The sequence below is a fragment of the Neopelma chrysocephalum genome, unplaced genomic scaffold (assembly GCF_003984885.1).
Source record: "Neopelma chrysocephalum unplaced genomic scaffold, ASM398488v2 Primary Assembly neopelma1_74, whole genome shotgun sequence".
NCBI lineage: Eukaryota > Metazoa > Chordata > Aves > Passeriformes > Pipridae > Neopelma > Neopelma chrysocephalum.
The window spans coordinates 280,714-307,975 of NW_020897735.1; the positions used below are offsets into that span (position 1 = coordinate 280,714).

Genomic DNA, 27,262 nt, shown 5'->3' on the forward strand with positions numbered 1-27,262 from the left:
CTCTGCTCCTCATTCCCACCCCCTGAACAGGGACACTGGGCCCTGCTGCTCCCTCTGAGGGGGGCACTGAGGATTGTCTCCAAAACACACCCCCAGCACAGTAAAATGCAATCTAGTTTATTGGTTAATTATATACAGGGAATTCTTGATATTCACAGTAACATCAGACGAGTTACCTCCACAAAGAGCAAGAGCAAAACCAAAAATCACAGTCCACTGTAAACAAAACTAGAAATCCTGCTGGGTTTGGTGGGACTGGCTCCAGACAAACTCAAAAGGCACTGAAAGGAAAACAACAAAAGCCAGCTGAGGGACACAGCTGGATACTCTGTGCTCCCTCCAGGATGATAATCCAGAGGCACAGCGTGTGGAGACCAAACATCAGGGACACAACAGGCACAGGGCATCACAGCCCAAGATGATACATGTGTGTCAACAGGAATTTACTGTCCTCACGTCTTACAGCCATTAGAGCCCTCAGCTCCCCGTGTTACAGGACAACCTTAAATTCGGGCAGCAGAGGGGCTGGGGCTGCCCCAGAGCAGATCCCACCCACAGGGAGGGCAGGCTTGGCTCAGGCTCTGCCAAAGCACAGGGCTGGCAACACACGGCCAGTGGGATCTGGTGGGAAGGGGGAGGTTGGGACACAGGGAGGTGGCTCCTCTGGATTGTCACCCTGAACTAAGGAAAGCACAGCCCAAGCAGGCAGGGACACATGGACGGGGCACGTCCCTTCCCCAGCTGTGCCTTGGGCAGTGAGCCCAGGAGCAGGGAGGACACAGCCACTTCCCTCCACACCTTCCCAGGGTATCCCAGGCTCCCAGTGCTCCAGACAGGCTGTGGGAGGCAGCTGGAGCACCTGCCAGCCACCTGGGAGACTCCTGCCCAGGGGAGCACTGTCACTGAGGCCAGTGGCACTTCCCTGTCATACTGGAAAAAAGGAGATTTCTTTTTTTTAGCTCTTTAGGCACAAAAAGCTGTTAACTCAGCTCATTTTAAGCTCTATTTGCACTGCCCAGAGAAAACAGGATGTCCAAATAAATATAGCTGGCATCAACCCAGGAGGGCTGCCTTTAGGAGGTGCAATTCCAGTGCTGGCAGCAGCAGTCATGGATTTCCTTCCCAAGAGGGTGCTGAGGGTGGGCTCTGTGCTGAGGCAGCAGCAGCAGCCCCGGGGAGCTGGAGCATCCCAGGAGCAGGGATGGCTTTGCCCTGTAAGGCTCCCAAGCTAAAAATTTAAATTCAGCCTCTGTGCTGCCTGAATTTAAAGGTGTCCTGGTAACAGGGAGGTGAGGGCTCTCATGGTTAGGAGACTGAGGACATGCAATTCCTGTGTCAACACACATGTAGCATGTTTGGGGGTGATGTCAGAGCAGACAAAGCTGTGTCCTCTCTGGTGTGAGCAGGGGCAGGAGAGGAGCCCTTGAAGGCAGAGGTTCTCATCCAGGGGGAAACAATTCCAAGGGCACAGGTGCTACATGTAGAACGAGGCAGAGAAGCAAACAAGAACCAAATTTACACTGTAAGAGCCACAGCCTTATCTCCAAGTCGTCCACCTCTGATCAATCAGAGAATTCAAGTCTGGTCACTTGGATACACGGAAAGGTGGTGAAAGGTGACAGCAGGGTCAGGCCAAGCAGGTTGTGGTTCAAAGAAAGACACAGCAAGAGGTATATGAAGTAATTACTGTCACCACACAAAGCCACTCCTGACTATTCCCTGTGCTCAGCCCTCCTGTAACGGCACCAACTCCAGCTCCTTCTGGAGAAACCGATGGGAACAGTGCTGGAATCATTGGCTCTGAGCTCCTTCAGGGGTCGAGCTCCGCAGTGCAAACCTTCCACATCATCACCCACATCTCCAGCATTTAGCAGCTCCAGTTTTCCCTGACAAACACCAGGATTTCCTCTGAGCTCTCCCAGGGTTGGGAAGGGATAGTCGGTTTTCTCTGCCAAACATTGCTCTCAGCAATCCCAGGGATGGGAAGGGGCAGTTTTCCAGTCCCATGGAGAGCCACGATTGCTTGGAGGGCACAGCAGAGACTTCCCTGTGACAGGAGCAGAGGGCACCAGTGGGTTTGCAGCCTGTCAGAGACATAACTCCCTTCAAAGACCAGACTGGGGAAACGTTTTTCCTGTCTCTCACCAGGAGGTGGCCAGAACTTTTCCATGAAAATAACTTTGCCTCTTTCACCCAGAAACCAGGAACCTAAACCTGCTTTTAACTCAGCTCCTTTTATTCTCTATTTGCACTGTCCAGAGAAAACAGGATGTCCAAATAAACATCTGACATCAACCCAGCAGGGCTGAGTTTAGGAGGTGCAATTCCAGTGCTGGCAGCAGCAGTAATGGATTTCCTTCTCAAAAGGTGGAGAGGGTGCTCAGGGAGCAGCAGCAGCACCATGGAGCCCCCAGGAGCAGGGATGGCCCTGCCCTGAAAGGCTGCTGGGCTAAAAAGCCATTCCAAGGATCCCCTTTCCTCACACAGCTGCTGCCAACAGTCACCAGCAGCATCTCCAGAGGAAAAAATGCTCCTGTGTCATCCCAGAGGGATTCCCTGTTCTCAAGGTACACCCCAGACACCAGTCCTGCTCTGAAAGTGGTGCCTGTTCTCAGTGCCCTTCTCAAATTCCAAATGTCTTCCCTTTCAGCCAGTTACAGGCACAAACTGGGCATCCTGTGGAGAGTGAAGACTCCAGCTTTGCACCACATTCCCTACACCAACCAGCAGCTTAATATCCAAGTGCTGAACCACAGCTGCTCCCCAGGATCCCCAAAGCCTGCCCTGGGCTGGTTCTGCCCCTCTCAGAGCTTGTCCTGCCTGTGAGATGTGCAGAGAGCTCTGCAGCCCCAGCATGGGCACAGTGGGATTGTTGGGACTAAGAGGAGTCATCTGGCTCAGGAATACTTTTTAACCAGCCCAAGCTGCTCCAAACTTCACCTGAGAAGAGACTGAAAGCTGCTGTAGTCCTGTGTTTCCCTTCTCCTCTTCCCCAAATCTCTCCTTTACAGCAACGTGGTTGTTTAACCCCTTCGGCTCCATCCAGGAATTCCCTCTCCAGCCATTTTAACTTTAGTGTCACGAAATCATTATTCAGCTCTGGCCTCATTTACAGAACTAGTTTTAGTAACCCCAAAGTCTAGCTCTGGATCCATCCTGGTGCAGTTCCACACGAAGTACCTGCAGGTTCAATGGTTTATTTAGAATTTTTTGCCCTGTAAATACACAACTTGTCCTGTGTCTGCTCCGTGTGTTTCCATGATTGGGAAGGGAAGGCAGCCAAACTCCAGTGTTCTCCCTGGAGGCTGAGTAAAGCTGCTGGATACATTAGATTGACAACACTCATCATCCTCTGGTGGGCCTGGAGGGCAGGTTCATCCACTCCCTGGAGCACATGGGTCACATCCTCGGGTCAAAGTCCTCCCTTGCCAGGACACACCTGAGTGTCTGATGTGCAGCACCAAATCTTCCTCAGAGGCTGAGTCCTTCTGCAGCAGAAGGTGTCATTGGCCCCAAAAGCCACAATGCCAGGGTGATCCCTCCCCTGGCATTATGTACACATTGAAAAAAACCAAATTAAAACAGCCATTCACACACATAGGGCTCTATGGGCAACTTTGAGCTTTTCCTGCTGTTCATCAAACCTTCACTGATGAGCGTTTACAATTCAAAAATAAAACGGTTTTGTTTTCTTTTTTAAAAGAATAATTTCTACGTTTCTGTCAGCCAACTAATCTCAATCACAGCATAATCTAAGAACAAAGCAAATCCTGGCCAAGAATGGCTGCCAGGGACTCTGGGGAGTCAGGGGGAGCAGCACAGCCCAGCTCCTCACATCCCTGCACCCCAGCCAGGAACCTGTGGTGGGTTGTTCTTTATCATGATTCTCTTGCAGCTCAGGAATGATCCAGTCCTTGGGATGGCTGCACTTCCAGGGAGCAGGGGGGTGGAGAGGCCTCTGGGCAGCACCCAGTGTTAATGGCAGTGCTCTGTGATATCCACCACAACTGCCTTTTTCCAGCTGAAGAAGAAGTACCCGGTGCCAGCTCCCGCTGCCACGGCAATGCAGAGGTACCCGTTGTAGGTCATGAAGATCAGCATGAGGAAGTAGCTGACCACCACCTGGATGATGTGCAGCACAGTCTGCAGGAGGTGGGGGAAGCTCAGCATCTGCTGCCTGGGAACACAAACCCAAATACAGTCAGCAAACAGGAGACAGCTGGGAAATGCCCATCCCCAAAGAAAGCTCAGCTCTGAGGCTGCCAGGGCAGCAAGGAGGGCATGGGATGGCAGAGAAGGTCACAACAGCCTGGACAGGGACTCCTGCATGAACCTGGAGCTGGGGTTTGCCCCACAGAGCTGCCTGCTGGCAAAGCAAGCATGGAAGTTGCTGGGAGGACACAACTTTTAATGAGAAACAGACTTTGTCAAGCTTATTTTACCCCCATTCGATAAGCAGAAGGGCTCCTGTTCTGCACAGTAGCTTTGACTACCTGTCAACAGAAGTTCTAAGTATTTCCTGTCAGGATCACTGCCTGTAACACCCAAACTCTGTTCCTGGGAACTCTCCAGATGTGTTCATCACAAAAACCCCAAGCTCATCTGGCTCCTTGCTGCTCCTTTCCTCCTTTTGTGCCCCATCCTCGAGGTTGGCCAAGCCCAGTGTCCTCCAGTGCCCACCAGTGTCCCAGCCTGGAGTCAATACACTCAGCACTGTCTGCATCAAGTTCCTTCTGTCCCAGTTCCACCTGAAGGGATTTGCTTTAGAATGCAGTGAAACCCTTACCCAACAGTTTTGTGTGTCTCCATCAGGATGGTGCCGTTGGGGCCTGGCACTGGCATGGAGTTGTAGCGGATGCTCACTTGGGATTTCCGGAGCAGACACTCCCGGGCAATCTTAAGGCCTTCATAAAACATGGCCAGGAAGAAGACAGCCACAAAAGCACCAGCCATCTCTGACAAGAGAGGAAACATCATTGTCCCTGTGCAACAAAACCTGTCACAAGAGTCACTGGGTGGCTGAACAACCGCACTGAGCTGTGCAGGCCCCGGCCGGGCACCGTGTGCATGCACAGGTGGGAAATGGGAATTCCATCCACACACTAACTGGGATTTCACCCAGGAAGTGAAACCAGCAATCACTTTTGCTAATAAGACCCAATTCTTGAATTATATAAACATCTCCCTTTCACCCCACAGATGCCATTTAAACCAGACTCAACACAGCGTATCTCTGTATTTTTGGCATAAATAACAATTCCTGAAACATTAATCCTTAAACACCAGTTGCAAACATTTTGTTTGGACTGGACAAGACAGTGTTACTAACCTCCAGGAGAATTGATTGTAAGTCCAGAAAACAGCAATGGCACATTCTCATAGCTGAAGTGGAAAGTCATGGCCTGCCCAAAACACAAAGAACACCAAGGTGAGCCTGAGCAGCTCATCCCAGATGGAGCTCAGAGGAGTCAGCAGCAGGGTTTGTACCACAACAGGAGCTCAGATCAGTTCAGCTGGTCACCACAGAGACATGAAGAAAGGGTAGTGAATCTCCAGTAATAAGTGTAGCACACACAAAGGGATGATGCTCCAGGTTCCAGTGAGCAGCCCTGGGCAAAAGGGACTGTCCCTCCACGGTACCTGTTACAGGTACCTTCTCTTGGTGCCTTCTCTTGCTTTTGGAGCTCCTTTTCTCCTCAGCATCAGAAGTATCAGGGATTGGGGATGTCTCCATGGAGCTCATCCTTTCCTCCTCATCCTCTCAGGGTTGGGTACAGGGCACTTTCCCCACTGTGACCTCCTTTGAGCTCACACAGGGGAGGGTTGTACAGCTGAGTCCTCTGGTCCCTGTGCCAGCAGAACTGCTTTCCTATGGAACTTCTAATATCCCATGGGAAACAGAGGCCTAAACACAGGTACCACAGGGTGTATCAGATGTAAAGCAGGACCACAACTTCCCCTGGGAGATAAGAAGGGCTCCTGAGGCTGCACAGTGAGTGGTGTGGGAAGGGGAGATATCAGTGACCCCCTGCCCAGCTGGAGGTGACATAAACTTCCCATGCAGGTACAAGGCAGTTTGGCATGTCCTGGCCACAGCTGCACACCCTGTTTTCACATGGAAAGTACGGACCACGCAAGAGGAACTGCTGTTTGAACCCTCCTTAATTAAGGTTATTTGCTGAAGCTCAGAATTAATGACTCATCTCAGCATCCGTGAGGATCAGCAGACATTCATTACCCCCAGAGCAGAAATCACTGTGGAACAGCTTTCAGAGAGCACTTTCATCTCTCCAATGAATTTAACGTTTTTACATTTAAAACAAAAACCACACAAACCAAAGAACTGCAGCTGAACCAGAGCCTGTTACTTGGAGCCACTGAGGAATGGGAAAACACACCTTAACTGTGCTCAGCCTGTTAAATAAGATGCTGTGCCTATGCACTGCCTTTCCTGACAGATTTATGTGCCATATTCATTCAAAACCTCGTGTAATTACTCACAGTTTTCAGCTGCAGGGCAAGGCAGGGTCTCGTAACTATCCACTGAACACCTGACATTTGTAAAGAAATGACATTTATATGGAAAATAATGGCCCAGAGGATGCCAATACTAAGGTGTGGGATTACAGGAAGAGCTTTACAAGGACTCTGGACGCTGAGTTCCACCTGGGCCAGGCTCACTGAGGGGAGGCTGTTCTAGTCCTTTCTTCTTGTGATACTGGTTGCAATATAAGCACAGCAATTCTTGATTCCCTCCTTGGCACAGAGCTGGCAAACTCCAACTGAAGGTTTGTAAAACATCCTCCTGAGAACACTCTCATGTGAAAGGGAAATGCACACTCTCTCTCCTCCTTTTGAAATTTAATCCTAAACAGACATGTTCTAATAATCTCAAACTCACTCCAAAAGTATTTAGAAAAGGGAGAAAAAGCTGACAGAGTTCCTAGGACTGGTTACACACAACACAGATCCTAGGGCCATTTCCATGGAAACCCTGGGCAGGATCTCCACAAAGCCCCAGTGGTGCCAGAATGCACAAGTCTGGACCTGTTGGAATCAAAGTCAGCTGGAGCAGCGGGATCCAGGACCTCAGTGCCAACATGGGAAAGAGCCCTGGCAGCACTTTGCTCCCCAAAGGGAGGGAAAGGGCACAGAGCTGGTGGGTGCAGGTCACAGCCCCTCACCCTGCTGTGCTGCCTGGTTTCTCACTGCCACTGACAGCCTGGAGAGCTCCATCCATCTGCTCCTGGCAGGAAAATGCTCACTCTGCACTCCTGCCTTTAGCTGGCTGCAGAGCACACCCCAGCCTGGCTGCTGGAAAGGTTTTTGCAAGAAAAGACCATTTTGCCAAAGGATCTCCAGCCCTGAAATCCATTTCATGTTTCACGTCCCCTCGTGCCTCACCCCAGAAGAGTCACAGTGGGGTCTGGGTTTTACCTGGGTGGATTCCTGCCTTCCAAAGCTCAGTTTAATCTCCAGTTCTCAAGAGCACAGTCTTTAAGATGACAAGTTACCCTGAAGCACAGACAAGGAGAAGCTCTCTGGTTAATGCTGACTCTGCCACTCACCATTGCCATCATGTCAGATCCATGGCCGTGTCCCGAGGGGGCTGTGGAGTGGAGATGCTCAGGAGGATGAGTGGCTGGCAACATGGAGCTGTTCCCGTGGTGGTCGTGAGACATCTCCGTGGCAGGGAGGTTCAGAAAGGCACATAGAAAAGAGGGACCCTGGAAAACAAACAAAAAAAAGAACTTCGCTAAAAAAAATGCGGTTTCTCTACTGCTACTCCAAGAGAAAATACCCTGAGCCACTGAGATCTTCTGCCTCTGGAAAACTCCTGGAGCATCCTCATGGTCCTGCTCTGACAACAGGGAGCACAGAGCAGGACAATTTAAAGGAGGTGTGTCTCCCTGCGCTTTACATCATCCTATTGCTGCCCCATCCTCCACACTCCTGCCAGAAAGGGAGTTAATCTGGTTGAGGTGGCACATGGACACAAGGGCTCACTATGAAGTAACATTTCTTATCTGTAAGAGGTAAAAAACAAAGTCTCTTCTCAATTGCAGTCATGCCAGAGGCAAAAATATCTAAGCCCCCACTTTAAATTGCATATACTAAAGGATCAGATTACGAGATTTCTCTTAATTGACAGTTATGCATTTTACTGGGGACGTGTTTAACCCAGCAATTGTGTTAGGGGGTACAGGACCTACTGCCAGGCAAAGGTCTGCAGCAGCCACAGGCAATCCAATTTCATTTCCATCAGCTTTACATTGCCACATCTCCCCTCTAATCACATTAACACAGTGAGAGAAACACTCAGAAGGCTGCCAGTCCAAATCCCTAATCTGGTTACCACAAATCAGGGATGTCTGGACACACCACGTTAAAAATAAAAACCCCCTCCGTGGTTGGACATTGGACGTGACTCCTGCACTGCCTGGGCTGGGACCTGGACAATTCCTGGTGGGAAATGGAAATCACCAGGTAGAAACAGCAACAAGAGAGAAAACAACCTGGGAATACCAGGCAGTCCTGGAAGGACAGGATCTGTCATATTGGACCCTGCCTGGAATACTCTGTACCCACCCACTCTAGTCCAGTACTAAAGTTAAACCAAGTGGAATAAAAACCAAAGAACAGACACTCTATCAAACCAAAATTAAAAAAAAAAAAAGAGAGGAGACATCCTTCCTTCCAGACAAATCATCAGGAGAGTTTACAAGTGCAATTTTTCAGATTTTTAAGCCAAAAGGCAACATGGTGTTTGAACAGGTAGGGATGGCCGTACTGAGATTGGAGAAAGGAAATAAAACCCTAGAAGAGCTTTCTAAACCGAAGATAGCAAATAAAACCCCAGCTGTGGTGGAGCTGGTTCAGCTTGTGACAGAGACTTGGGGATCCCAACAGGCTTTAGAGTTAAATTAAAGAGAACAGTGAGAGAAATTAAAGATTTGGGGAAGATAAGGAAACTAAGTCAGCAGTGCTGGGGATGAACTCATGAGAGAGAATGAATACACTGAAATGAAATACTGCAGGTAAGCACCTGTAAGCAACACCAGGAACACACAGCTCAGGTATGTTCTGTATCTCTGCAGCTGAGGTTTGTAGCCCATCCCTTATTGCATTAGACAGTTCAAAATAATCCCCTGGAAAGTTACCTGTAATAGAAGTAATGCCACTGGGTAAAGCAGAATGAATTCCCTGCCAGTATTTCTGCTAAGATTTTTTAGCTCACTTCACCCCTATTTGTGCTTAAATATTGAGACCAGAAAAATGTCCACAGGGAGTAAAAAAAGAGAGAGACCAATGGAAGCAGCAGCTCAGCTGACACAGAAAAGCATTACCAGGGGATACCTGTGGAATGAACAGTGTGATTTCCACATGGCACAGCTCTGAACATCATCCTGTTCCAGAGCTGAAAGGTCCAGGCTCTAGAACTGCAGTCCCAAAATACAAACCCTTGGGAAAGGAACCCTCTGCCAAGACACACAAACTTCAAATTGTCTTTTGCATCAGGGAAGGAAGAACAGCCCAAGTGCTTCACCCCCCGGGATCAAAGGTGATTGTGCCGCGAGAGGAAGAACATAACGTAAGAACTTCCCCCCTCCCCGGCCAAAATCTCACAGAATCAGAGAACTATGGAATATCCTGAGCTGGAGGGACCCACAGGGATCATCCAGTCCAGCTCCTGGCCCTGCACAGACACCCCAACAATCCCACCCTGTCCCTCAGAGCCTTGTCCAAACCCTCCTGGAGCTCTGGCAGCCTTGGTGCTGTGCCCACTGCCCTGGGGAGCCTGGTCAGTGCCAACCACCCTCTGGGGGAAGAACCTTTTCCTGAGATCCAACCTGACCCTCCCTGACACAGCTTTAGGCATTCCCTGGGCTCACTGCTCCCAAGAGCAGAGATCAGAGCTGCCCCTGTGTCTCCTCCCTCATTTCCTCTCCCTTGACTGACCCACTGCTTTTGCTTTGGATACAACATCCTCACTAGTGACTACTGTCCAATGGTTCCTTATCCAGTTTAGGACTCCACACTCCTGCCAAACTCCACAGGTTCCAGGGCACTCTACAGAAGCCTTGGCTGCTCCCCAGATGAAAAACTGCCTTAATGGCTGGGTTGTGTCCAGCTTCTCACTATTTTCCTTCTTGCTAATCATCATTTGTCTGCAGAAAGGGAGAAATAGCAGATGTTCTTGGGATATTTGCTTTGTAGGAACAAAGAACAAGTTCAGGTATTCAGGAGGGGCTGCCTGTGGCTGGGCAGGTCTTGGTACAGGTCACAAAGAGTTTGACCCTCACCTGGGCAGCTCCTTCCCACTCTGCTCCCCCAGTATCCAACACCAAACCCAGCCCCTGCTGCAGTGACCCAGCACTGAAGGACATTTTATGAGATCCTAAAAGATGGGTTATTAAGTGGTGTAAGAGGAAATAACCTTGCCTGAGCCACTTCAGCTGTGTTTAGTGTCGCTGAAGGCAACCAACACATGGATAAATGTCTGGTTAAAAATAAATCAGTTCCAGGGGACAATCAGTCTCTGAGTTCTCTACCTGTGTCTTGGAGTAAAAACAATATCCAGGGCAGCAACAGGTTAATGGGTGTGTAACATTTCAAGCTGCAAATCTCTATTTGGTTTGCACAGGCTCCTAAGAGACGAGCTGACAGATGTGGGGCTGAAGCAGGTGCTGGTTTTAACAAAGCTGACTCCACACCTGAAGGGAAAAAAAAAAACCCACACAAGGTTCTATTACTGTAAATTCTTTAAATAGGTTTAGCCTTGTACAGACCCAGCCCTTCAGCAGGTATTTCTGTCTGAATGGGTGACTTGATCCCTGGCTGCTGTTCCATATGTTTGCACAGGGAGGAAGAGGCATTGGGGTGGATCCCTGAGCATGCCCTGGAGAGAGGATCTGCCACAGCCTGTGGCTGCATCAGGCTCAGGTATTCCAGAGGATCTGCACACCTGAAGGGCACAGACCCCGTGGTTCACCTGTCACAAGGGTCACACACACACACAATGATGTTTTGTACTCCACAGTAACCTACTGCCTAAGAAAACAAACAGGGTGGAACAGGAGAGAGGAATGAGGAAATTCTCTCCAAGGCTCATTTCTCTCCCTCTCAGTGCTGCTACCCCAGGTCAGAGGAGCCACAGCCTCCATTTCACAACCCCTCAGATTTTTAAGGAAAACAGCAAGACTTGGAGCTACACACAGGACTTGTCTTCCTTTCAGCCATTACCCTGGAGCAGGACTGAGCTCAGGCAGGCTCTGCTCACACAGCTTCTGTCCCACCCCTGCAGTGCCCCCTTGGCAGCTCTGCAGACCGGGCTGGTTCAGGGAGAAGTGCAGCAGGAGCAGGATCTGACAACAGCAAACTGTCAGCACCAGGACTTGCTTTCACCCTCCACCAACACTTAACCAGTGCTGCCACATCTCACACATACAAGGAAGCCACAGTTACAACCCCAGGGCACAGGGAAGGGGAGGACAGGTAGGATATGCCAGGTACAGGGCAGGTAAATGAGCTGGAGCTGGTGATTTGCCAAACCCAGAGCAGTTTTCTCAAGCAGGTCTCAGCCACAACATCACTACCATCCCACATAACCTCCACCACAGCTTCCCAATCTCCTGCTTCTGCCGTGTTCATCCAGAATCCTGCAACTTCCCAGCAAAACAGAGTTTTCCCTGCGGCAAATACCCAAGGAAGTTACACCTGGACATGCAGAAACAGGACAGGCTATGGGAAGGACCTGCCAAGCTCCCAGAAGGTACTTTAGAAGTCAGCTTGGTCTGAAACACAGGGTGCAAACAAAGCTTCCTAAAGTCACATCCAAAGGGAATGAAGCCCCTTTCCAAATCAGAAGTGTAACAGGATTAACAACAGAGCCCTAAATCAACGCCCATTACAGCAGCAACTCTTCCCTTCAGGACAGTGCCTCGTCCTTCCCATGCCAGTTCTGAAAACAAGAGCAATAAAACTAATCCCACTGGCTCTGCCCAAAAGGACCAGAGCCTTAAAAACCACCTCCCCAGTGTGCTTTACACCAGTTATTTGTCCCACAGAGAGGGTGGTGCTGCAGTGGCCAGCACACAGTGGCACAAGCCCACCAGCCCTGGCAACAGGACACGGAACCCTCCCGACTCCCCTCAGCACAGAGGGAGTGATTCCTACCCCATCAACACTTCTGGGAGCAAGAACAGGGTCAGAAAGTCCCTCTGTTCTCCTGAAGATGTGAGAAAGACCTGGTAATATCTGCTAAGAATTAAAATGAAAGTTTCCAAGAGAAAGCAGAGGGAAAAAGATTAAAAACAGCAAGTTGGAAAGGCAAAGCTCTCCTGCCTGCACACCACCCATGGCTCAGTGCCGTGTGACACAAAGGAATGCTGCAGATAAAGCACAGGAGCAAAGGAAAAGGCAACCAAGAGTCCCCAGTGCTCTACTTACAGGCTGTCTGAGCTCCCCTGGCTCCCAGCTCGTGGTCCCAGCCCAAAGCCTTTATTTCTGTAGCAGGGCTGTAAATAGAGTGGGAGGGAAGCAGCGCCTGCAGACACTGCAGCTCTGTTCACCAGCTCTGCCCCGGGCTCCTCTCAGTGCTGGGGCCACTCATCAGGAGACCTAAGCACTGCTTTGAGTTTATTCAGGTTCCTGGCAAACCCCACCACTTTAACCACTTCCTTTCCAAAGGGGTGGACTTGGGAGTCCTCCAGGATCTCCGGAGCTGCTTAAAGGCACAGCTGAGGGACAGACCAATTGTGCCTGTTCATGCTTTAGGAGCACCCAGGGCCAAACTACACAGACTGTATAGACACACTTCGTAGATACAGGGAACAAGTATTACATCCTTCAGCAACGTAGCAGAACATGTTACAGACACACACTGCTGTTCTCCAGTGTCCAAATTCCCCTTGGAACTCTCCCAGGCAGCTTCAGCAACCCCAGGCTGGCACCCAGACACAGGGAGGGACTGTGCCGTGCCCAGCAGCCCTAATTGCACACCTCTGTTCTTCCCTTGCACAACTCCTGAAGAAGGAGCTCTCAGTGCTATTTTAAGAATTGGAAGAATGTCTGTAAGGTCACAGCAGAACTGGGGCTTGCTCTGGTACTGCCTCACCACCTCAGAGACACAACCTAAAGCCTTTCCCAGGAGTTTAAGGCTTCCTAAAAGCTCAACACACCAGAAGGGGTTTGGATAAAGAGAGATAAAGAGAAGGGCATGGCCTGGGAGCAGAGCTCCAGGACATGCTGAGGCTCAGGCTGTCAGGCTGCAGTTCGGATTTCCTGGGCTTTGTCCTTGACCATGGAAGCCTGAAAATCAATTCAGGCCAGATTAGCAGAGCCAAGCAGGAAAACTCTGTGTCACAGAGGGCACATTCTCCCTCTCCACCTGTAGTGGGAAGGATACAGCTGAGCTATTCACCCTAATGGGTTTCAGGAGCTTCTGGAGGAGGATGACAGGAACTCTGGAGGAGTGAAGTGCAGGGAGTGGAGAATGATGGGCACAATAAGAGCTCAGCAGGGCTGCAGACAACATCTTGTGTTCATCTTTGAAAGGGGCAGGCTGGGACATGCCAAGGTGGAATCAGTGAGCAGGGACATCAGCAGGGAGAGGCAGCCAAGCTGGGAGCACACGGAGCTCAGCTCTTGGGCAGCTGGAATGCACGAGCCAGGTGGAGCAATGGGCTCTCAAAAATGACACACGGGGCTGCCCACAGTTCATGAGGGGAGGAGGAGGATCACACAGGAGATCTGCTCCTCTGCCATCACCTCCACTGAGGACCCCAGCTGGAACCACTACAGCACAGTCCTGGATGACTGAGAACGTGGCACACCAACACCACTCCACTGTCCACGACTGATGGTATTTGCCCAGGCTAAGACAGACCATGTGTCACCCACACAGGGAGGTCTGGGGGTGAAGCATCCAGCCAGAGTTGAGCTCAGGTTCTCTGCAGCACTGCCAGAGCACAGGGCTGGGGTCAGTAATCCCACTCCCCACAGACATGCTCCTCCTCAGTGCCTGGGGACTCAGGGGGGCTGCAGGGTTTTGTGAGGATCCCAAGAGAGCTCAGCCAAGGGGAGTTGTTTTGCTGCTTTCTCACTCCTCTCTGAGCTGCAAACCTCCATCCTTCTGGGCTCCCAGATGCCACTGTTTGCTTGTTTTATTCTTATCAAATCCTTGTGTTTCTTTCCCACATTCCACTCTTGTCCCAATACACGTTTGTCCCTCTCCCTGTAGGGCTGCTGTGTCCCTAAGGGACAGGCTGCACCCTCCACATGGAACCATCACACAGCACCCACGGACATGGCAAAAACCCCTAACAATGGTCCAGTCCCAGACTATGGATTCCAGTTGGGATGGTGGCTCACACAACCTTCCTGGAGCTGCACATTATTTGGCACCCTGATGCAGTTACATACATTAATCAACTTTTAATTAAAATGAAGATTAAAAGAAGTTGATGAAATATCAGTGTATGTTCAACCCTTGAGGTCCCGTCCCTTGCTTTGAACCAAAGCATCCCTGAGCTGCACAGCCAAGGCAAAGCTGGTCACACTCACTTAGCACCATCCCATTACTTGAGGAGGGGCCAGAGCTCTTCCTCTCAGCGTGGCTACAATAATGTCCCTTTGATGGAGTTTATTTTCATAGCAAACTTGTCTGGTCACCTTCTGTTAGAGGCCCTGCTTGATCTGCTTCCTTAAAAGGGGACGGTCATTCCTAATCTCCCAGCTTCTGCAGACTCCTCAGGAAACCTCTAAATCTTTGAACAAAAAAAGAAAAATAATCCAGGACAGGCTGTTCTTTACAGGACAATGCACTGAACTTCATTAGGTGCAGTACACACCATGTCTCACTAATGGGCCCAGTGGAGTGAAAGGCAGCTGAAAACAGTCCTGCAGAGCAGCAAACTTTGGTCTCTAAGCCTGATAACATCAGAGGAAAGGCTGAGAAATGCTGGCAGGAGATGTGTACAGGTGGCAAAAATACTGGGGAGTTGGTCAGGCTGGGCAGCAAACAGCCTCCTGTGCAGTCCAGCGTTGCCCTCAGCCACACTGGGACTGCAGGAGATGCAACAGCAATGAGAGAAGGAACTCCTGGGAAGCATGGAAAACTGAGGGGTCCTTGCCAGCCTTTCCTGGCTGTAGCCTCATTGCTGCTGGAGAAGTCTGATCCAGCCCACATTCAAGCTTTGCACTGAGATCCAAGTGTGATCCTCTACTGTCTCACAAAGGGTCCCCAACTCCATCAAGCAGTTAGACCTGGCAGTTAGACTAGATAATTCTTGAAGGTCCCTTCCAACTTGTCCTATCCTATTCCTCTTCTAACCTATTCCAACCCACAGCAGCCTTGTGCTGCCCACCTCTCACCCTCAGCAGCACAGCTCAGGCCACTTCCACTTCAGCAAGGGGTGACAGAGCCAATCTGTCATACCCTGGGTTGTCCCTCTCCCTCACAAATCCCAGGTCAGCAATGCAGGGGTAGAAACTCCCCTCATCCACTAAAGAACCCTGACTACATTCCCACACAGACCAGAGATTACGTTTTCCTTTGGAAGAACTGCAATCTACAGACCAACCCATGGCTCCAGCTGTGGGGCCAAATCTCGGGGTCACCACCTGCACATCTCTCCAGGTTGCCCCGCTCCTGGCAGGCCAGGGACACCCACACCATCCCTTCAACACAGCAGCACAAGCTGCTTCTTCCCACCCCCTGCAGGATGTGAGTGCCCCACAGGCTCTGGGGCTCAGAGCACAGCAGTGGGCACATGTGACTGGATCATTCTCATGCCACTGCAAATGCAACACAGTCCTTGCCCTGCCAATGCAGAACAGCAGGAAGGGCATGACAGCAGGAATGCTGCTGGGATTGGGTCTGGCAGCTCCTGTGAACGACACAGGGTACACACTTGCAAAACAGGGTTTGGCAGATGTTGCCAGGCACACATCTGCCACAAAGCCTGGCTCAAGGGAGGTATTTTTGGGTGACAGATGCTGAAGGCTGCCCTGAGGCTGAGGACACTTATCCACACAAAGGACTCTTATCCACACAAAGGACAACCAGGCAGGACACAGCAAAATCGTTTTGGAGAACCAGATGTCAAGAATGCCATGGACTGAAGTGTTCAGCAATAACCTGCTCCCATCCTGACAAAACACGAGTACTTTCAACATGCGCGAGCCCAAATGAACCTGAAGTCCCCAGTGGGACACTTTCAAAGGATCTGAACACATTCCACCCTTGGCTGTCTTTGACAAGCCCAGCCAGGGACTATAATAAGCTGAGCAAATCCAAAGTGCAGCCTGGGGAACAAAGCCGAGCTCGCCTGGCCCGGAGCCGCCCCCCCGCTGACCAGAAGCAGAGGGCCAGGAACAGACATGTCAGACACAAGGGGTTGTTTTTACTGCTACCAAAACCAATAAACACGGTGTCCATACAGGGCAGATGCTCCATCAGCAGACAGAACTCCAGTGGTGCCCAATTAGAAGGTGATTGGCATCTCTTCCACAGGTCAGAGTTTGCCTGCTCACCTCTGAGTGGCACAAAACTTCCTCCTTTTCTACGTTCCTGCTCCAGCTCCAGGAGAGCAGCCCCCAGCTCCAGCCAGCTCTTCTCACTGGGCACACACAGCAAGGACACACCCCTGTGGCACTGGGGGCCAAAGCCAGAGCAGATCTGTTCTGCACAAGGCCCCTGATTCCTGCCCTCAGGAGTGACTTGTCTTGCTCAGGCCTCCCAGGGGCACAATTTCTTCCATTCTGTACATGGACAGTATTTCCTACCCTGTTCTCACTTCCTCCTTGCACCAGCAGCCTTTTGGATCCTCTATTTTCCCTGTGCTGTTTTTTGTTGTCCTTTCAGTCCAGGTGCATGAGGCAGCCATCCCCCTTTCTGGCGCACAGAGAAGTTTCTGGAAAGTGGCAGAGTTGAGGCACCTCAGGACATGCCAGACCTGAGGAGTGGCTGCCATTCCCACAGCTCCCAAAGCAGAGGAGGTGCAGCACCAAAGCTGACTCAGGCATCCACCTGGAGACAAGAGCAGGGCTTCAGAGATGCCAAAACTGACACAGGAGGCCACGTTACAATTTCTTTATGAAACATCCAGGCTAGAAGGCTCCTGCCAAAGCATGGCAGACACCAAACTTCCTTATAGCCAACATCAGCATGAATTCAGAGCTAGTGCTGACAAGCTTCCATCAAAGTCCATTCCCAGGAGGCATCTCCAGAGGATCCCTTCAGCACTCCCCGGGCATGTCAGAGGTCAGGATCAGCCCAGCTCTGCAGACTGGCCACGCCACCAGAGCTTCAACTCCCTTCCTCACAGCACCCAGGACATGCCACAGGAGCACAGTGACATATCCACGCCACAAAATCCCCAGGATCCAGCCTGAAGGGCCCTCCCTCCCCCCACCCAGGAAGGGAAGAAGCAGAGATAAGGCAGGATGGCTCAAATCCCAGAGGTGTGAGAGGAATGGGTGGGTGCAGCCAGCCCGCTTTCCACGTGTGGTGTTCAGTCAGGAATCACCCAGGAACCTCCCGCTAAAAACCCCTCAGCACTCACCTGGGAGCTGAGGACAACTGGGGATCCTGAGCAGGGAGGAGATGCAGGACAGCAGCAGGAAGAGGAGACAGAAAAGCAGGGCCATGTGACCCATATTTCCAAGATTACACAACTCCTGAATAAACAGACATTTCCTTATGGTCTGTGGTGGTTTGTGCACAGATGTTACACAACCAGACCCGGGAATGGTGACCAGGGGGATGTGATCCACGTGGCCAGAGAGCTGAAACCACCCTGCTGCCTCAGGGCAGGCTCAGAACAAGAGGGAAGGAGTCCTGAGCCTTGTGATACTCTTCAAAAATTTTAGAATCTAAAAAAAAAAAGAATTAATATTTGGAACTGTATCCTGCAAGATTAGACAACTTCTGCTTCCTTAGAAAACCCAGGCCTGGTGAAGAATTTCACTTCCTATTCTATATGCCCTAATCAAGAACACCTTCTAACCTACAACAGACTTTTTTTGAATGAAGGGAAAATTTATACCTTAAAATGAAAAAAACTACCTTTTGCATACAAATTTCTTCATTGTGCTCACTAATTCAGATCCAGATCCCCGTAGGTCCAACTCCTGCATCACTGATTTGGATGAAAAGGAGCAGCCTGTCTCCCACAAAAAGGGTCTGTCCAGAGGGTAAGGACGTGGATTATTGTTTGTGAGCATTCAGTGGCCACATGGAGAAGCATTTCATCCATCAGGAACGATAGATATGTCAAGATGTGAGACAGGGAACTTGCAAGCTAATTCCTGATAAACCACTGCTCTGTGGTTTGCTGAAGGGGGAAGGTCACACACCAGGCTACACAGTGTAAACAGCTCTGCCCAGATTGATTTTATAAGGTGCTTTCTGGCCCTAAGCCCTGTAAAACTGTAAAATCATCTCAGCAGACACAAAATGAAACCCAGAGTCAACAAGTGCATTCCCAAGTCAGCAAGCCCAAGTTTCTTCAGTGGCCAAAATGACTCAATGTGCCCTTGAAGTGCTGGCCTTTAATACAGGTGTAGCATTACTGATGTTATCTTCCAACAGCACAAATACCTTTGTCTCATGCAGATAAAACTAATGCTGAGGGTAATAAAGTGGTTTATTACAGGCTTCATAAAAGGGAGCCCAACATCCAGCAACAGGTGATTCAGCAGACTCACAGATTCCCAGATTTTACCCTACTTGCCCATTTTCACACAGCTCATTTTCCCTCTCTGGCTGCTTTCCAACATCAGAACCAGACTTAGCCCAGAAAAGGCAACACTTGCTCAAGTTCTGAGCTGGCTTTGAGATGTTTTGAGAACCTGGACAAGAAGAAAACCACCCCCCCAGAACTCCTTGTTAATTTTTGGGAAACCATTCCACACGTGTGACATGAGACACTCTGGTTGAAGCAATTCACACACGTTTTCCTGTGTCCAGTTCAGCCACACACTCATTCCCTCCCACCACCTGGGAAAGCTTCCTTGGTTAACAATCCCAGGAGCACATTTCACTGCTTTCCTTTCATATGTAAGTAGTTGTTTGTCTCTAATTGCTCCTTAGAAGGTGTCCATGTGCAGACACAGCTTTTTAAGGTGGCCACTGAGCCATTCCCCTCCCCTGGAGCTGTCACGTTCCAGCCTGTGCCAGGTTGATGCCACGTTATATGGGAATACACTGGGATTTCCAGCATGCCAGGGTCACCTTTTGGATGCAGCCTTTGACTAAAGACCTAAGAGTTCACAAGGCTGACTTTCACAAAAATATTTAAACTCTCTCTGCTTGCACAGGAGAAGTGGATGCCTTTAAGTTCATTTTCCATCACCATCCATGAATGGGCTGCCCAGGGAGGGGGTGGAGTCCCCCTCCCTGGGGGTGTTTAAACAGAGGCTGGATGTGGCATCAGTGCCATGGTCTGGGTGACAAGGTGGGGTTGGGTCAAAGGTTGGACTCGATGATCTCAGGAGTCTTTTCCAACCTGGTTGATTCTGTGATTCTGTCCCTCAACACAAAACTTACCACAGCCAAGAAGCAAATTCTTTTTGTGCTTCCAAACACTTGTTTTGAGAAGCCCGAAGCTGTTTCTGGGCAAAAATGCAAGGTAGAACTGGGACCACCAGCAGCAAAATTCATTCCACTGTGTTTTTAATTAAGCCCAGGAAGTTGATCTCTGTTTTGGCAGATGGTTAAGACCAAACTAAACATCGCCAGAGGCACCTTTCTGCTCTTGCCCCGTGATCCTGGCAAGGAGCAGGAGGATGGAACAGTGACATATAAATAGCTTCCAGGTAGTAACACAAATACTTGTAAGGGAGCACAAATTCATAGCCCCAGTCCATGGAACAGAGCAGCTCCACATTCTCCTTTTGGAAATGCAACTGAATTACTGAAAATATTACTGAATATTGAACCATTGAAAACTCAATCTCCAAGGCAGAAGATCTGTGATATCAAAAAGAGGAAAGGAGCAATCAAATCAAGCCACTCTCTGGGAAGGAGCTTGTCTTTGGACACTCTTCTGCCAGGACCACCTCTAGGGCATGGAAAGCTGGAACAAAGAGCCATCAGCAATTTTCTTACAGGTGACAAAAACCCACTCTGGGGGAAAAAACTTCGAATGAATGCTGCCTTCTCCATCGAGCTTACAAACCCCTGGGCTGCCACAGAGCTGCTAATCCAAAGCAGAAATGATTCAGAGCTAAAAAATGCTGAGTACTTACTATTCCAGAGACAGGTTTTCCATCTACTGACTCCCGGAGAACAGTCTTTTCCAGGCAGGCTACGAGTCTGAGATGGAGCAAAGTTTCTCAACCCTCAGATAATGCTGACAAGCACAATCATCCTTATCTGTATCAAAGGCTAATCATTAACTCCTGCCCAGATTGGGCTGGGACCAGAACAAGCACTGGGAGGCTCACACAGAAATCCATGGAACAGCAGAAGCAACTCCTGAGCCTCCCTCACAAGATCTTTGCAAAAATGCAGAGAGATTTTAGAACACCCTGACCAGGTTAAATGTGTTGCAGTGATTACTTTCCAAGACATTCACTAAAAGACATTTCTAACATTAATTTCTCTGCCAGATAAATTAGTGGTTTGCTTGCCTTTGGATATTGTAACAAGGCAAGCTTAGCTTATTTTAGTATTAGTATTGAAGTATTTAGTCTTCAAACAGAGAGAGAGCAGGTGTAGATCAGATATTAGGAAGAAATTGTTCTGTATGAGGGTGGGGAGGCCCTGGCACAGGTTGCCCAGAGAAGCTGTGGCTGCCCCATCCCTGGAAGTGTCCAAGGCCAGGTTGGACGGGGCTTGGAGCAACCTGGGCTAGTGGAAGGTGTCCCTGCCCATGGCAGGGGATGGGACTGGATGAGCTTTAAGGTCCCTTCCAACCCAAACCAGTCTGGGATTCTATGATTTTATCCACCCCATAATGAAGAAATGTGACATTTTCAAAGCCATTGGCCAGTTTTTAGGAGCTTTGGGGAGTGATAAAAAGATAGTAGGGCAGATAGATCATAAACTGGGCAGACATTCTTCATCACTGTGTACAAGACAAATGCTGTCGGGGTATCCAGCTCTGCAACCTCTCTGCTTGGAAGGCTGGAGCGAACAATTCCTGTGGAAAAAAAATGTGACAAAGGAGAAAAAGTGCAAGAACAGCTGAGCTGTGCCTGCAGCACAAGGGGCCTCGTGGGAGGGGCTGTGGTTTCAAAGGAGATTAAAAGCAAGAGTTCCACAGACAGGGATCAACTGACAAGCAGGGATGTCCTGGAGGGTTTCACTGGAGGAATTCAGAAAATTAAGGGAAGTTATGTTGCTGCCAAAAGGGTTTTTTAAATACTGGGTCTTACCAAAGAAGCAAAATAGTCACAATAAAGCGTATTAGGCTTTACCTTCCCCACAGCAGGTCATCCTGCAGACACTGCTGTGTGGAAAGAGCAGCACAAAATGGCTTTACAAGAACAGCCAAGACTGCAGAAGGAACGTGAGGGCAGCTGTTAAGTTGCAGAACTATCTTTCTTTTCAGTTGTTCAGGTTTCAGTCTGACAGCACCTGTAACACACTCCTCCATATGTCAGTCTCACCTCACATCACCTTACACATTTAAGTTCAGCACGTCCTCATGAGATAATGTCTTATCTCAAGTTAATGAAGGGCACCAAAGCCAATGGTAACTTGATTTGTATAAACCTCTCCTGGCAGAGAACCCAGGGATCCTGACTCAGTGTCTTGTCAAAACCATCAGACCAGGAGCTCAGATAAACAGGGGAACCATAAAAAAGGCAGCTGAGAAAACCTGCCCAACACTGAGTTGTTTCACTTCCATGGAATCCCAAGGCTGGGTGTGTTCCTCAGGAGCTTGTGCTTCCACTTCCCTTATCACTTTGATGTCCAAGGGTTGATTTACCCACTGGAAAGGCACAGGGTACTCACTGCCCTCCCACGGAGCCACATGACAGCAGCGCTGTGGGATGCACATCCCACTTCCCGAGGGATGGGGGACAGTGACCTGGGATGGCCTGGCTGCTGGGAGCACAGCTTTCAGTCTGCTCCACATTTCCTGCTCTTTCTCCTTCCCAAGTAAAACAGGCAAGGTTGAAAATGCAGGCAAGCTGTGACAATGAGCTGCTGGGCCTCTTTAATACAACACCTTGGAGCAGGAAGTGTTCACAGAATCCCAGAATATGCTGAGTTGGAAGGGACCCACACGGATCACGGAGCCCGACCCTTAGCCCTGCACAGGACCATCCCCAAGAGTCACACCATGTGCCTGAGAGGATCATACTGGGATCCCTGGCTCCACATGGAGGAACCCAGCCAGGAGCTGCTCCCATTCCCCCACCCAGAGCACAGGCACCATTGAAGGAAATCAGACAAGGAGCAGGTTGGGTCACAGAGAGCATCTCCCTGAGGAGGCTGGAGCCATATGCCTTCCAAACAGCTGCTTTTCCAAGCTCCCAGGAGCAGGCCAGCCCATCAGCTCACAGCATTAGCTCAGGAAACACACTGCACCTTGGAGGTGGCCTCAAAGCACTTCTTAACCCAACAAAGCCAAGGCAAATTCAATTATCTCTAATATGAAATAAAGCCTGAAAGTGTATTTACCACAGACACTCTTTCCCCCAACAGATATGCAGTAGGTGCTTAGAGAAGAAAAAGAGTCAAGCCTGTCAGGGTTTCTCTTACCCAGTTTAGCCAAAAGATCAGCTAAATATATCCCAAAGCTCATATTCCAAGCTGATGTACCTTCATTAGAGGAATGAGATTGAATCCATGATAACTAATGAGCGTGTGTGGGCAGAGGAGGTTTGTGAAAGTGGAGTGGCTCCCATGCAGTCTCAGGAGAGCTTGGGGCACTCGTTGTGAGTTCCATGCCAGAACACCTGGATTATGTTCCCAGTTTGCTCCCAGTTTCTCAGGCTTGGTACCAGGAATTGCTGAGCAACCAGTGAGAACAGAGATGCTCAAACACTTACAGCATTCTGACCTTTGCTCCAGAGCTACCATGGTCTGCTGTATTAATTTAGATAAATATTAGATGATATATTAGATTATATTCTTGTACAACTTTTTAAACAGATAATAAATGAGTTTTACACCTGAGATACAACAATTGTGGGATTTTCTAATATCATATATAAGGAGAGGGAAGGAGCAAAAAGTTCTGGCTGCAATCACAATTGTTCAAGTGCCACTGGAAACCAACTGGACCCTTGCAGACACAAACTGGTGACACAGAGAAGAAAAGATACTGGGAAGATGACATCAAAAACTGTAGAAACAAAGAAAGAAGGACAAAACAGAGGTATTTCATCACAGCCTCCCACTCCTAGATTGGCTTCTAAACCAGGAAAGTCTACTTCCAGGACCAACAAATGAAAGACTCTAGAAAGTGCAGCAAATAGGAGTTTAATTTGTTTACAGTAACTAGTCCCATTATTCTCTGCATTAGCAGATTCCAGCTTTCAGATAAAAAAAAAAAAAGGTTAATGAAAAAATCATTGGTCCCATATCCCCTGGGACCTAAGTGGGAACATTTCCAGAAAATTAGATTGAAACAAAAGGCAATGGAGTAGATTAACTAAGATTGGATTTCCCTGAGGAAAACAACATAAACTAGATTGAGTCTTTTTCATCCTCCCCTTTAAAAAAACCTGCCAGGACTCCCAGTGATTTCCTGGCAGACTCCTGGAGAAGTTCATGCTGGCAAAGTGCTTCAACTCAACTCCACAGAATTGTGCTGCAGGCTCCTGACAACTTTGAGGTGACCTTCAGCCCAGGGAGGAGGAGGCAGGTCTGCAGAGCAGCTTCCTCTTGGACAGAGGGGTCTTCACAGCAAATAAACCAAATAGCAAAGGAGAAAATACTACATTTGAGTTCAAAGAACAAAAAGTTCTGTCTTTTCTTGGCCTTAATGTCTGCTTGGAAAACAAACCAGTGAAAGGAAACTCCCCAAGACCCTGCTCAAAACTCACCCTGTGAACATGGGAGAGCTTGTCTCTAATTGTAATATAAAACTAGAAAAGAATATTCTCAACCCCTCCCTTGTCAGGCATTAAGCTTTTGTTCAGGGAAAGAGTGTCTCACTAATGCAAAACTTAAAGTTACACTGCAAAGGGATAAAGGAGAGAAAAATCCTCCCAAACCTCTCTTCTAAAAACAAAAAACCCCACAAGCCTTGTCCTTGTACCACAAGTCTGAGTCAGTGGCAGGGATGATACCTTTAAAATAAAAATGCAAACATGCAAAAGTGACTTAACTTGATTTAATTCCTCCTCTCTGCTGGCAGAAATTATTCTAATTCCCAGCCTAGTTAACAAGCTGCTGTAGATTAGAAATCTGATATGAAATGAAAAGCAAGCAGCAAATCTCAGTAGGGAAGAGCTGTACAAAACTTCTCATTCTCAACACGAAGTTGTGTGGGATCCTGAAAGTCCTGCCAGCTTTAGTATTTTCAATACTTTTTTCTTTGGTGGGGGAGGGAGTAGAAGAAGCCAAAATGTTTGTGTTTGTAGCAAAAAGCATCACTTTAATTTGGCATTGTACAGCAGAGCAGCGACAGCTTCACCAACAAAGCCCCAGTTATAAAATCGACCTGCATTTAAACAGCAACATTTACACATTATTCCCAGTGCCCCATTTTTAATGAAGGATGGGAAAAAAGCACCACAGAGTCCAAAGGCTGATGAAAGCCTCGGGAAACATTACACCATAAATTACATGATCTGGGATCATCAAGCTGAACACTAAGATCACATATTGTTCCTCATGAAAAACTCTGCAAAAGCTTTGCTGACCTCAGGCTCAAGCAGAGGCAAGTTAAGATCAAACGGGTTGAAAGTCAACTTAATAAACACTTGTGAGGAGCTTTTCATCCACCTGTGCACAAAATAGCAGGACTATTAAGCACTCTGGAGCTTGGGATTCAGGCACAAACAGGAACTGTTGGTCTGTGCCTGGGAACTGTGTGGAGCCACGAGCCCACTGCAAACTCAAAGGTGAGGACTGAAGAAAGCTTAAATTAAAAAAGGACAAGTGGCTAAGAGAGGGTTGGAGGTGATGTTTGCTGAGTGCTGCAGAACGTGCTGCTACAGCCTCCTCCCCTCTGCACTGGCACTGAAACTGGGCAGTGCTGAACCCCAGGAAAAAAAAAAAAGGACACATATACAGGTGCAACAGTGGGCTATGAAGATGGTGAGGGGTCTAGAAGGGCCATAGGAGGATCAGTTGGTTTGTTCAGCCTGGAGAGAGACTGAGGGGAGACTCATTGGGGTTTGCAGCTTCTTCACAAGGGGCAGCACCATCTCTGCTCTGTGTGAGCAGTGACAGGGCCCAGGGAACGGCTGGAGCTGTGCCAGGGCAGGGTCAGGTTGGATCTCAGGGAAAGGTTCTTCCCCCAGAGGGTGGTTGGGCACTGACCAGGCTCCCCAGGGCAGTGGGCACAGCACCAAGGCTGCCAGAGCTTCAGGAGGGTTTGGACAAGGCTCTGAGGGACAGGGTAGGATTGTTGGGGTGTCTGTGCAGGGCCAGGAGCTGGACTGGATGGTCCTTGTGGATCCCTTCCAGCTCAGGATACTTTGTGAAACCTGTACCTACAACCCCTGAATTCCAGTGCCACACCGGGACTTGGCCACATCCACTGTTTAAAAAAATCTATCTTGACAACCAACTTGACAGAAATACAGGAGCCAAAGCAACAAACTGTCTCTTCATCAAAGGAACACAGGGACTGCATCTATTGGAAGTTCATGCCTACCTGCCCTATGAAGGTTGGTAAAATCTGCTCCCCACCACATTATTGTACAACTGTTGTGTGTCTGTGTTGATTTTATGTCTTTTTTTAACAGAAACAAGATTTTTAGCCCTTCCAGGTTTCATTCTAAACTAATCACACATTCTGCAACACAAATGCTACTTAATACTCCCCCTCACCTTCTCCCCTTAGAAGTGAAATCACTGATATCCCAATCGTGCCGTATTTATTTATTCCCACTGCAATAAACCCCCAAATTACTGCAAACACAGCACTACAACAGACCTAGCACCTTCCTGCTCAGACTCAAACATCCTGTAAGCAACTATTAGTACAAATTTCCAACCAGTGCCAGTAAATATCCAAGGCCAGGAAGTTATTCACCCCTCACCGCCGTTTTGACCTCCCTTGCCTTCAGTTCCTCTGCATTTCGACACCATTTCCAGCTCAGTGGGTCTCAGAAAGGAGGAAGAAATACCAGTTTTTCAAGGGGGAGGGGAAACACCAAAAAAACCAAAACCAAACACAGGAAAAAAACCGACACAAATCAAACCAAACCCACAAACAGGCATATTTCCCAAGGTAGGAGGTCAAGCTGGAAAACAGCTTAACGAGGGGCATCTCAGGTGTTTATACACCCAAGAAAGTACACAGATTTAAGGACACTGTGTTGTTGATGGCCCTGGGTAAAGCAGAGGCAGGAGAACCGAATGTGGTGTCCCCGACCTTCCCCTCGAGCGTCCCGCGGACCGCAGGGCCCCGGCAGAGCCACCAAAGAGCCATGAGGGCCCTTTCATGAGGGTCACGGCTCCCTCACGGCAAGGGCGGCCCGGCCCGGCCGTCACCTCGGGAACCGTGGAGCCGGCCCGGGGGCCTCTCCCGCACCCCACCGGGGTCTCCCCGCACCCCCGTCCCCTCAGGCCCCTCCCAGTGCCCCCGAATGTCCCGCGTCCCCCGCTCTGAGGGCATGAGGGGGGGGGGGGGGGCGCGGGGACCCTCACGCTGGGTGGGGGGGAGCACGAGACCCCCCGGTCCCACACGTCACTCACCGCGAGACCGCCACGAGCCCGCGGCGCCTCCGCTCCGCCCCCGACACAAGCCCCGCCCCCGCACAAGCCCCACCCTCCGAGGGGTCGACTCCGCCTCCCCAAGGCGCGCCCCCGGTTCCGCTAAGCCCCGCCCCGTTACGTGCCGCTAAGCCCCGCCCCTCAAGGGGTCTCGCTAAGTCCCGCCCTCCCCATGTGTCTGTCAAGCCACGTGTTCGGAAAGCTCCGTCCCCTCCGGCTTGCCAGCTAAGCCCCGCCCCCATGACGTAACCGCTCAGCTCCATCCGCCCATCAGTGGGTCCGATAAGCCCCGCCCCGATAAGCACCCTCCTTCCCTACTAAGCCACGCCCCTTCCTACCAAGCCCCGCCCCCTCCTCGCCCCGGTCAGTCCCGCTCCTCCAAGGCGCCCTTTTTAAGCCCTGCCCACT

The 27,262-nt window shown here is 49.7% G+C and overlaps 1 protein-coding gene across 4 annotated transcripts; it reads right to left on the minus strand.

Annotated features, from left to right (window-relative positions):
* Positions 1-101: 101 nt before the first annotated feature.
* Positions 102-26,887, minus strand: SLC31A1 (solute carrier family 31 member 1). Of its 4 annotated transcripts, none has more exons than XM_027687493.1 (5): positions 26,837-26,887; positions 7,569-7,727; positions 5,330-5,402; positions 4,787-4,955; positions 102-4,177 (listed from the first exon to the last, which is right to left on the minus strand). In XM_027687493.1, exons 2-5 carry the CDS (start codon positions 7,680-7,682, stop codon positions 3,976-3,978), a joined length of 558 nt encoding a protein of 185 aa, XP_027543294.1. In that variant the 5' UTR covers positions 7,683-7,727; positions 26,837-26,887; the 3' UTR covers positions 102-3,975. The 4 variants fall into 4 exon arrangements, with proteins under 4 accessions (XP_027543294.1, XP_027543292.1, XP_027543293.1 ...); XM_027687491.1 differs by lacking the exon at positions 26,837-26,887 and adding an exon at positions 26,514-26,646; XM_027687492.1 differs by lacking the exon at positions 26,837-26,887 and adding an exon at positions 20,254-20,388.
* Positions 26,888-27,262: the final 375 nt, after the last annotated feature.

What these genes read in the sequence shown, in the direction of transcription:
- SLC31A1 (XM_027687491.1), bottom strand. Translation starts at nt 26,570, where the DNA reads ATGGCTCTTTGGTGGCTCTGCCGGGGCCCTGCGGTCCGCGGGACGCTC. An exon ending in GCGGGACGCTCGAGGGGAAG is followed by an intron (nt 7,728 to 26,513) that starts GTCGGGGACACC and finishes TTTGTTTTCCAG; the next exon opens with GGTCCCTCTTTTCTATGTGC. An exon ending in GATCTGACATGATGGCAATG is followed by an intron (nt 5,403 to 7,568) that starts GTGAGTGGCAGA and finishes TGTTTTGGGCAG; the next exon opens with GCCATGACTTTCCACTTCAG.